The sequence below is a fragment of the Fragaria vesca genome, linkage group LG6 (assembly GCF_000184155.1).
Source record: "Fragaria vesca subsp. vesca linkage group LG6, FraVesHawaii_1.0, whole genome shotgun sequence".
Classification (NCBI taxonomy): domain Eukaryota; kingdom Viridiplantae; phylum Streptophyta; class Magnoliopsida; order Rosales; family Rosaceae; genus Fragaria; species Fragaria vesca.
The window spans coordinates 922,704-934,509 of record NC_020496.1 but is presented as its reverse complement, the minus strand read 5'-3'; the positions used below and the strand labels follow the sequence as shown (position 1 = coordinate 934,509).

The following is an 11,806-nucleotide window of genomic DNA, read 5'->3' as shown; positions in this document are numbered from 1 at the left end:
ATATATATATATATATATATATATATATATATATATATATATTGTTTTCATCAGCAATGGAAGAAGATCATAAGATCATAAGATCATTGTACTAATACGTCGGTAGACATAGTCACAAAATATATTGTAATATATAGTTGATCAAATCACAATATGGAATAGGTTCACTCTATCCTCTATAGTAGCAGTGTAGCACAACCAGCTTAGCTAGTAATGGATAATCATAAGAAAAAATTTCAGTTTACCTCCCTAATATTTGGTGGCAAAATCAGTTTAGTCATGTAACTTTTTTTTAAATCAGTTCGCCCTTTCAACTTTTGTAAACACATAAGTTTTGTCCAATTTTTAAATTTCCCTTAAAATATAACGTCACCAAACTGACAAGGGGACCCATTTTTAACAAAATTTAACAAAAAGTTGCAGGACTGAACTGATTTTGACATCAAAGATTAGGGGGTAAACTGAATTTAAAAAAAGTTAAAGGGGCGAACTGATTTTAAAAAAAGTTGCAAGACTGAACTGATTTTGATATCAAAGATTAGGGGGGGTAAACTGAATTTAATTCTAATCATAAATATGGGTAGCTCCCATCATTCAGTAATTTCGTTCAAGTTGTACCAGCTAACTTGTTCTAAATCAATTTTAATAAAATCGAAACTATCTCGTTATATATGTAAATCGATCTCTTTCCATATTCAAATCTTGACCCAAAAATTTACCAATAAAGTGAATATTACGTATGAAGACACTTAAATGCGTAATGAGGTAGATAGAATTGAGTTTTCACCATTTTCACGAGTGAAACAAATATGAGACCTAAACCAATAGTTATTAATTTTAAATTTCAATATTAACTTTAAATTAACAAAAGATCATTAAATCATTATACTAATACGTAGGTAGACATAGTCATATAATATATTGTAATATATATTTGATCAAATCAAAATATGGAGTCGGTTCACTCTAGAGAGAAGCACAACAAGCTAGTAATTAATGGATAATCATAAATATGGGTAGCTCCCATCATTTTCAGGAATTGAACACTTGGTGGCCTAAGGAGGCTCAAGCTACACTGCATTATGTGGTCTCTTTCACAAGCAGCACAGAAACAATTGTCTCATCTTCTGTTTTCTTGGAAGTAAAGTTAAGCAATGACACAAATGAATGGTCACCCCTTACGTATACGTGGGGCTTCAGTATTGACACAAATTAATATATACACCGTCACTATATACGTACGCTGTACACCTCTATAATTATTTTGAATATTAAGTCGTCCCCATGAAATTCAATTATCATTTTTGTGGGTCAACCTTTCAGAAAATGTTCAATTTTCGTAATTGCGAACGCTTCAGAAGTCATGTTCTGATTTGGTAGCGACGTGCTATTCCATGCCTTTTGCCCAAAGAAAAAGAATAAGTGATTGGTCAGATCAGAAAATGAAGGTCAATTTAGAGGGCATTATCAAATAGCAATGAACGAACCTACCTTTGTCAGACTGTCACTATTTTCCATTCGATTATTAGCATTTAGTTCAACTAATCGTTTGAATTATTTGCTCATATGAACCTTTACCTCAAAACTCAAAAGGGTCGAAAGAAAACTACGTTTCGTTTCATGTTGGTTTCAGTTTTGTTTTGATTCCAATATATCTCTGTATTAGGATTTCAAGAATATCTAACTTGTTCTTTCTTAGTTTTTCGAACATATGGAAAGGTACATTATGCATGCACATTTATAAACTAATAAAAATGTAAGACTGTTTGACTCGAATGCGTGTTCTAATTGTACCTATATAAAAGAGAATTGATGTTTATATATTGAGGATTATTTTCTACTATGAGGAACTAACTAGTTAGTCCAGAAGAATAGAGCTACTATAATGCATCTTAAACTAGATAACTAGCTCGATACATAGTTTCCCTTATAATGCATCTCAAACATACCATTGATTTAAGTATTCAACCATTTCAACGCACAAGGTCGAATCGATCGAAAGGTCATGTGAATTTTTTAGTTTTGAATCAAAACGTGTATGTGTGTGTGTACATACCAATGTACCATGTGGTTTGATTCGTAACATAACCTTTCTCCGACTAAATTTACTTGCTTAATTCTGACATCTTAATATAGAAAACAATCGAGCTAGCGGCCTAAACCATGGCATATGCTGATATGCTGTGCATGCATGTTGCTTAAGTACCTAGGTCTGTCCATTATCGTTTATCGAGCTTAGCAACGTGAATTATATAAACGAAGACTCTGATTGGATGGAACTCAAGGAAGAAAGAAGGGATCTAAAGGAGATATTCCATTCCGATGATATATAATATGTACTGATAAGTGGTTATGCATATAATAATAGCAATGTCGAGGACTAATATTGGGTCTGGAATGGCGTACGTTTTCATGATGAACGACTCGGGTATTGAATTGAACGAGTCTATCTAGCTGGCATATACCTGTTAATATAAGTACTTTTCAAGAAGGTGATGATGAACGAAAATTCTTATACGCATTAATTTAAGGTTAGGGCAAGACCTTAGACACTACATTTGAAGATCATCGAGTATGAGATAGTTTTCTTTTCGATTAGTTTATAAGTACATATTGAAAGGAAAATAAGAATTTATTGCCTAGATAGTAATTTATTGTAATGTTTTATTGCCTATATAGTAATTTATTGTAATGCTTTTTAAAAAAAAAATGATGATGAGTAGTTAAACAACTAAATTATCAAATTTATCAAATAATGATCAATTTAATAAAATCGACTTAATGATCCAAAGCTCAACATAAACATGTCCAGAATTGTTAATTAAATCTCGCTATTCGAGCACTAAAACAGTCTTTGTTTTTGAGTAGAAGAGTGTTGACAAGGTCGATCATTTGATCATTTCTTCGAATTTGAACAAAGTCGGCTCCTCAAATAAACGAAAAGGAATAAATAGAAAAATTCAAAAGCAGAGGCGCCGGGCCGGGGGGCGGAACACGTGTGAACATGTGAGGGTGGGTATGGTTAAAAAATAAGGCGACCGTTGATCTGTAGACGTGCAGATCATGAATATATACGTACGCGCAATTAAGCTGGACCTCCAAAAAAGAAAAAGAAAAAGGAAAGAGAAAAGAGAAAAGAGAAAAGAATCTCTGTTTCTTTTTTCTACTTCTGGACCCGTGAATTGATAACTCAGACGTCGCTTCTGGCTGGACGTCCCCTAAACCCCTCCTCCTCTGATAAGTCGCCGTCGTCCTTATTTACATGCATGCTTTCTCTCTCTGGCTAAGCCAAATGGCCTTGTGACTGCCACCTATGCACATCTCAGTTTTGGAGTTCCTTCCAAATTAAACCCTAAATTATTCTTCACCCAGAAAACAAATAACTTCTTCCTTCTCCAGGTAGATTCAAGAAGAAGATTACTCAAATATATATTAGTTTCTTACAACCTTGTATGTATGTAGCCTGGCCAAGTTTGGCTAGCTAGCTACTCTCTCTTGGCCACCGGAAAACACATTTTAAGTAAGAAACTAATTTTGGTGGCCGTTCAAGGCAAACTATTGATCTTGTTCGTCTTTATCTCTGATCGTATATGATACAGAGTTATTTTTCTTCAACAATAATTTGCACGCATATGCAGAGCACTCTCTATCTGTCTCTGTCTTCGAAGGAAGGCATGCATGAAACCTGATCCGCATGAAACCACCAAAAGAACCAAAGATGCATCACAAGGGTGTTACATGAGGTTTGTGTTTGTTAATGCGGATGCAACTATGCAAGCCACACATGCAAAGCTATCAACTATAAAAACGTTTTTTTTTTCTGTTTGATGCTATCAACTATAAAAACGTTGTGCGCCCCTGGTATTTGCGTTCCTTTTCCGGCATGGTTATTATATATTCTGTATTACGTACTAATTGGTATAACAAAGCCAAAACAGAAGGTGATTTTTAAATCCAAGATGCTCGATCATATATACAGTAGACATATATATATGGTTGAAGAATCGAACTTGAAGAGGAGGATATATAAACCTAGCTACCAGCATGTGTTTCCAACAGCCAAAACAGAGTCCTACGTACGTACTCACAGTAGCTAGAATATGATTCAATGATTGTAAGTATATATATTTTGAACGAATGAATGATTCAATTTGGTTACGAAAATCTCGATCTTAGCTTCAGCAAACATCATCTAATCAATGAATAGATTGAATTTAGAATCACGGGTTCTGATAATATCTAATATGTTCATGATCTCACTCATTATTCCTTCCATATATAGCTAATATGTTGCTTCAGATAGTTTCTTCTTGGGCAGGTTTAAGCTAGTGATCAAATCAAAATACTCAATAATGTTTCACCATGCGTGCATATAATAATAAGCTAGCGCCAACCCAATTACACTGATACAGCACGCCAAGAATTTAAGTAATGCTCAATTAATCTATCGCATATATATATCGCAGTGATAAAAGACAAAAGAAAGAAGAAAGACAACTTAATTTCCCTGGCCTCTTTGACAAGGACTCAATTCTAGTAATTCTTACAGTTACAACTTACAACCATTGTGATGTACGTTTACAACCCTCATTTTCACAAGGCCGATTGCCAGTGAATGCACACAAAGTTTTGTCCGATCATTAGCTTTGTAATCATCTTAATGTAGAGTCTTTTACAAAATGGGACAATTGTTAATGATCGATGAGGCTGTTCTCTTGTCCTTCCCATCGATCAGTACTCCAATTTGCCGAAAAGCCAGATGATCGATCGAGAGCAAATTAGATCTGTATGTCTTGTCTTCTAGGTTTATGGCCATGCATGGTTTTTCCTTTGTTTCTCGAAGTACCGTACCTGCCACCCAATTCAGGGTCAGCTAGGAATGTGTCTATATCAAAATTAAGCCAGTCTGTTTGTCCCTTAAGAACAATAGCAATCGATTCGGTCCACATTGTCCTCCACATTAAGGGCATCCACCACAAATGTTAGTTGATAATTTGAGATTAAGGGAAGAAAGAAACTGATCGAGGAGATCGGGGATTGGGGACAAGCGAGAGAGGTCGGCAATTTCCCCTTTTATTGGACGACGTCGTATTAGATTTAGACCAAATCAGTGTCATGGGTGTGGCCCACCATCTCAAAAACCGCCTAGCGGGCCCAGACGTCCGCCTAGCCCACCGCCTTGGTGGTTTTCTTTAAATTTTTTATTTTTATTTTTATAATTATTAACATTTAAATACCCCAATATAAGAAATATTCATAACTTCACTTCCACAGTTCCACTGTTGTTTGAGCTCTCTCCCGCCGCAAACTCCTTCGCCCTCGATCCCCATTCCGTCAACATCACAATCTCCGTCACCTTTGCTCCGGCGAACTCACCGCCGACGCCGACATCTGCTTCTCCATCGCCACTTCTTGAGTTAAGTGAACGTGCTTTCGTTGATGGGTTTACTTGTGTGCCGCTTTTAGCTTTGTCGATCGAGTTTGATTCTTGCTTAATTAGTTAATTTGTTTACCCTTTACTGAGCTACCATGAGTTTGTGCTTATATTTTTAATGATCTGATGCTTTGTTCGTGCTCATCATTCTTTATTTGTGTACACTGAAGACATCAGTACACCATTTTGAAATGTTGTTCTGAAATGGTATCACTCGAAATGCATCCATTTGTCTTGTAAACATGTGTTAATACTTGATCGAGACAAGGCAACCCTTATATGGTTTCTTGAGGATTTGGTGCTAACTTGCCTTTTTTCATTTACATGCGGAGTGACGAGACCCTCTTTGGTGATCTAATTCGACAAATAGCTGCTTTTCACATGAGGGTAAGATCAATACAAATTAAATTATGCGAAAATTGATGTTTTTGTTGTCGTTGCAGACTAAGAGAACGAAGAAGGCTGGAATTGTCGGGATAACTGGTAAGCTCTATCAAATGTAGAGAGGATATAGATGTGTTTGTTCTGTTCAATCTGTTTTGATGAATCTGTATAAAAGTTTCATTGCTTTGTTTGATTGTTTGTAAGTAATGTGTTGGCTTTGGCTTTCTCTTATTGGTTGATATATGGGTTTTGTGGTTTTGCCAAAGGGGTTTTTGCCAAAGGGATTGATAATGCTTACTTCTTAGCCAACACTGTTCGGCTCTTGGAGTTTCTGTAGTGATGTGAATGTGTTTTTGTAAGAGGACTGTGGTTATATCCTTAAGTCTGAACTTTTCTATGATTTGAATTCGACTTTCTAGCTTAGTTCTCTGAAAAGTGGAAATGATGTCTTCAAATGGTTATGAGTCATATTCTTTAGAAGTAGAAAGAAGGGAAAATCAAGGTATGGGGAGGGATTCCGATTGTACAACGTTAGGCTCTTACCTGGGTTTAGAAATTGACCCGAGTTGTAACTCTTTAGTCCCAGCTATGCATTCCGTGAACAACCTTCCAACAAACAAGCTGTCGGCAAAGGGTCGGCAAAGGGTTTTCTTAAAATACTATTGCAGGACAACTTTTTTTGAGGGTTTTCTTGATTACTAGCAAGAACAATATTCCCTAATGAACAAAGAGGTAAATGGTTTTACTCCCTTTAGCGGAGTATTGGAGCCCTCCTTGACCTGGTCTATTAAAAATCAATACTAATGCGGCTTGGCATTAAGCATCTTTTGCATCTGGCATTGTAGCTATGCCAGAAACTGTTCATGTGATATCATATCTGGTACTTGCAAGTGTATACTGGTACTTGCAAGTGTATATTGGCTATGTCAGCAGTAGCTGCTGAAGCTTTAGCTGTGCGTAAGGGTCTCTCTTTTGTGGCATTCTTGACTGTATCTACATTTCTTTTGGAATTAGATTCCTCCCAGGTTATCACGGCTCTTAAGTTTCCAACGATTCCTTTTTGCATATTCAATCTTCGGTTCCTTTGTTTACTTCACTTAGCTGGCTTTGGTCCAGCGGACAATCAAGCGGCTGACTTCATAGTGGCTTTGGCTTCTAGATGGAGGTGTCCTCATGATTGGGTGACCAATCCACCTTCCTCTACAGATTTGTTGTTGCTTGATAGTTCCCACATCAGTTCTCACTTCTCAGGAGTCTATTCCTGTGGATTTTGATGCTGGTTAGCTATCTTTTTGTATCCCTGAACTTGGTTCTGTTAATATATAGTTCTCTTTCGTCAAAGAAAGAAAAAAGGTAAATGGTTATCTTAAGATTGTAGAACAAATTTTGCCAACGGATTGATCGTTGGACAAAAACTTTCTTAAATAACATTAGTTGAACAAAAGAGAGAACCTTAAGCAGAAGAAATGCCAAACTTTCTTAAATAACATTAGGTTTGGCACTGTTTCTATGTAAGTATAGGGTACGTCCATACCTTCTCCCCACACTATAAATCAAATTTAGAGTGGATATAGATGTGTTTGTTCTGCTCTATCTGTTTTGAATGACTGTATAAAAATCTCATTGCTTTGTTTGATTGTTTGCAATCAAAGTTTGTTCCTTGGTAGTCACCAGAGCTATCAATGAATCTCTCTGATTAAAGGTCTCCGGCTCACTCCAGTAATTGGGATCTCTCCCGATCGCCCAAGCATTCACGATTACCTTCGTTTTGACAGGTATTTCATACCCATCAATCTCACACCTCTCTCCACATTCTCTTGGAGCTAACAGGGGACCAGGAGGGTGTAACCTCAGTGCTTCGTGAATGACCAACTTTAAATATTTCATCTCTCTGATGCTTGTTTCGTTTACTTGCTGTGTTCTGTTGAACACTTCCCTCACCTCATCCTGTGCCTTTTTCATGATTCTCGGATTTTTAATCATTTCTGACATTGTCCAATCTACAGTCGTAGCTGATGTCTCACTCCCAGCGATAAAAATATCCTGAAAATTAATGATTAATTTGTTAATTCATAAACAAACTAACAGCCAGCTCAAATTGATAACAGTTGTAAATAAAGGAAGGAAACAGGTTACCACAAACTCAGTTAAAGAAAAAAAAAAAATCTCTAACTCTTTATAGCCAACATAGTCTCTTCCTTAGAGGATAGTCAGACGTGTGTGTCCATACTTACCAATATCACTGCTTTGATGTTGTCAGTAGTCAAAGAAAGATCACTGCCACCGCAAGTCTCATGAAATTTTAGGAGAACATCTACCAGATCTTGAGCCTCATCACTTTTCACTATTGTTGTAGCTTGTATAAGTTCTTTGATGATGTTTTCCATCATTCTATCAGCTTGCTTCTGCAGCCTCTGAAGTTTAGGTTGCTCTCCCCTTATCCTATGAAGTAATTTGAAAGAAGGAAATACATCTACCACATTGAAGCCCGATATTGCTTTGATAATATCCTTCACTGCATCTATGAACTCTTCTTGATCCTTGCACTGATTACCAAAGGCTGCTTGAGAAGTTATGCTAAATGTGGCAGATATAACTTTCTGAGTAAGATTAATTGGTGATCCTGCTCTTGAACCAATCCATTTGATGAGATTCAGTACCTCTTTTTCCCTAATAGGCCGGTAAGATTGAACCCGCTTTGCACTTAAGAGCTCCTGCGTGCAAATTTTTCGTAATTCTCTCCAGTAATCACCATATGGAGCAAATACAATATCTTTAGAATCATAAAATAAGATCCTTGTAGCTAAGACTTGGGGTCTTGATGCAAAGATAATGTCATGTGTTTTCATCACCTCTTTGGCAAGCTCAGCTGACGAAACAACTATGGTGGAAACTTCTCCGAGCCTCAGGTGCATAACAGGTCCATGTTTCTTGGCCAAGTCTCTGAGTCCACGATGGGGTAGAGTGCCAATGAGCTGGTGTATGTTTCCAATAATTGGTAGCTTCCATGGACCTGGTGGTAGATTTGAAGCAGATGCGTTGTTGTTTTGGCATCTCTTCCCTACTTTTAGTAACAGAATCACAAGGAGCAAGAAAGAAGTAAACAGGACTTGGAAGGAAGGGCATTGAAGATCCATGATCAAATGAGGTCGGATTGGTGAAACTGCAAGCATGCTTTCTCTTATATTATCAGATTATGATAGCTTCTTACTTTAGGCATGATCCCATCTGGTTTCCTTGTTGATTGGCGTTTTCTACAAATTATTTGAACACATTACAACACATGACCAGTAAATGGGATTGTCTGCTATGCTGATGGGTACGCTATACATACTCTCAACATGTGGTTGCTGTTCTAGCAGGGGGTGGTGGGGTAGATGTTTTGAAGAAATGAACGGTATCTATTAAAACAGGTGATATCAACCTCAATTTTACATATACTAATTCTTATGACCCTTCTTATGATTCATATGCTATATGGGAAAGTAACTGGCTCCAACTCGGAGATAAGAACACAAAATACTTTCAGACACAGGCTCTGATTAGACGAAAGAGAGAGCAAATAACTACTCTTACTGATAGTAATGGGTGTATAACTACTGAACTACCTCAAATAGTTTCTATTCTTAATTCTGCGTTTAAGCACAGGTTTACCCCGAATAATTTCCCTTCTCCCACAGACTAATCTTTATTCCTTTCCACTATCGACCATTCAGTTACAGATGAACATAACAGAAATTTATTGGCTCCTGTAACTGACAATGAAATTTTTCTTGCTATCTCTCAAATTGGCCCTCTTAAAGCTCCAGGACCTGATGGCATACCTGCTCTTTTCTATCATACTTACTGGAGGGATATTAAAGATCATGTCATTCCATTTGTTAAAGACTTTTTCATCAATAATACTGATCTCACAGTCTTAAATAAGACAAACATTGTCCTCATTCCCAAGAATCAAGATCCTATGTTAGTCAATCATTACAGACCTATCAGTTTATGTAATGTTAGTTACAAAATCATTTCTAAAATCCTAGTTAATCGCTTGAGACCTTTGCTTCATCATCTTATTTCGTCTAATACAGGAGCTTTTGTTCCTGGGAGGTCGATTTTCGATAACATTTTAATAGCTCATGAAATTTTTGCAAATTTTCATAGAACAAGAAACAGACAAGGTTTTATGGCCCTCAAAATAGACTTGGAGAAAGCTTATGATTTTATGAATTGGGATTACATAAGAGCTTGCTTGCAGAAATTTGGATCAATTTAATTATGAATTGTATCTCTACTGTGTCATTTTCAATTATTCTTAATGGTAAACCTCAAGCTGCTTTTAAACCTTTGAGAGGACTAAGGCAAGGAGATCCTTTGTCTCCTTATATTGTTATCTTATGTTTGGAACCATGATCCATGATCCATGATCCATGATCAAATATTTTTATCTCTACTGTGTCATTTTCAATTATTCTTAATGCATGGTAAACCTCAAGCTACTTTTAAACCTTTGAGAGGACTAAGGCAAGGAGATCCTTTGTCTCCTTATATTTTTATCTTATGTTTGGAACCTTTGATTAGACATTTGAACAAGTTAGCTGATAATCCTAAAACTCATATTGGTATTTTGTCTTCTCCAAGTGGTATTAGAATCTCTAACCTTTTCTTTGCAGATGATTGCCTTATTTTCACAAAAGCTTCTTCTAAAGCTGCCAAGCAGGTTTTAGAGACCATGAATCTTTTTTCTAAAGCTACAGGTCAGCATATTAATTATGATAAATCCACTCTTTATTTCTCTCATAATGTTTCAAATGCCATTAGGAATAGACTTAGCTCTTTACTTTCTATTAGACAAAAAACTACTATTGGTAGATATATTGGTGTCAACAACATAGTTTTTTGGAAAGACCCTCTGAATTCGAAAGATCTTTAAAATTCAGAAAAAGCTTGCAGGTTGGAAAGCCAAATCTCTTTCTAGAGGAGGAAAACTTGTTTTGATTAAATCTAATCTTTCAGGTTTACCTAGTCATCTTTTGTCTTGCTTTAAGTGTCCTAAGTCAGTTACTAATGCTCTTGACTCAGAGTGTAGAAAGTTTTTCTAGGGACATAGCACACATTCCCCAGTTTCTTGGTCACAAGCTTGTTTGCCTAAAGATAAAGGCAGGTAAGGAATACGACCTACTGAAAACTTTAACAAGGCAGCTTTAGCTAAGTTAGGGTGAAAAGTTTTGACCGATCATGACAATTGGTGGGTCAGAATTGTTAAAGCCAAATACCTTAGACGAGAAAATTTTTGGATTGCAAGAAAAAGAGGTCGCTGCTCAGTTGCTTGGAAAGGAATTTTAGACTCTAGAGACCTTTTGAAACAGGGAATGAGATGGACTATTGGAGACGGAAAGAAAGTGAATTTTTGGCTCTTTAATTGGGCTTATCCTTTTCCTTTACTGAATTTCATTCCTGAAAACCAACAAGAACAAATAAATATTTCTGAAACAGTAGCTGACTATATTACAAACCAACAGTGGAATATTCAGAAGCTTTCTATCGTTTTACCCTAAGAAGTAGTGGAAAATATCCAGGTAATTCCTCTGCCTTATTTTCCTCAAACTGATAATTTGAATTGGGGTTTCACTGGCCATGGACATTTCACTATTAGCTCAGCCTCTCGTTTACTGACTCAAAATCTGGAAGCTCATTCTTAAACCCCTCTTTCAAAGAACATGTGGAAGCTCCGTATTCCACCTGAAGTTAAAGTTTGTGCCTGGCAACTCATTAGAAGTAGACTTTCACAGAAATAGACTCTATACTAATTTGCAGATTGATAGAAGCTGTCCTTCTTGTCCCTCTACCTTAGAAACTGCTGATCATCTTTTCCTACATTGCAGGTTTGCTCAACAAATTTGGCTGTTAACAAGAAGTCGATAATTACCATTAATTATTAGGAAAGTTAACGAAGTCTAGGTTCAGTGAAAATTTAGGTTCACGCTTTTTATCTGT

At 36.5% G+C, this 11,806-nt stretch overlaps 1 protein-coding gene across 1 annotated transcript; it reads right to left on the bottom strand.

Annotated features, from left to right (window-relative positions):
* Positions 1-7,438: 7,438 nt before the first annotated feature.
* LOC101292527 (cytochrome P450 71D11-like) lies at positions 7,439-8,955 on the bottom strand. The gene is made up of 2 exons (XM_004304720.1): positions 8,053-8,955; positions 7,439-7,861 (listed from the first exon to the last, which is right to left on the bottom strand). The coding sequence occupies exons 1-2, from the start codon at positions 8,953-8,955 to the stop codon at positions 7,439-7,441; spliced, it is 1,326 nt and encodes a 441-aa protein (XP_004304768.1).
* Positions 8,956-11,806: the final 2,851 nt, after the last annotated feature.

Coding starts and splice junctions, on each gene's coding strand:
- LOC101292527 (XM_004304720.1), bottom strand. CDS start 8,955: ATGGATCTTCAATGCCCTTCCTTCCAAGTCCTGTTTACTTCTTTCTTG. Junction 7,862..8,052: donor ACATCAAAGCAGTGATATTG/GTAAGTATGGAC, acceptor ATTAATTTTCAG/GATATTTTTATCGCTGGGAG.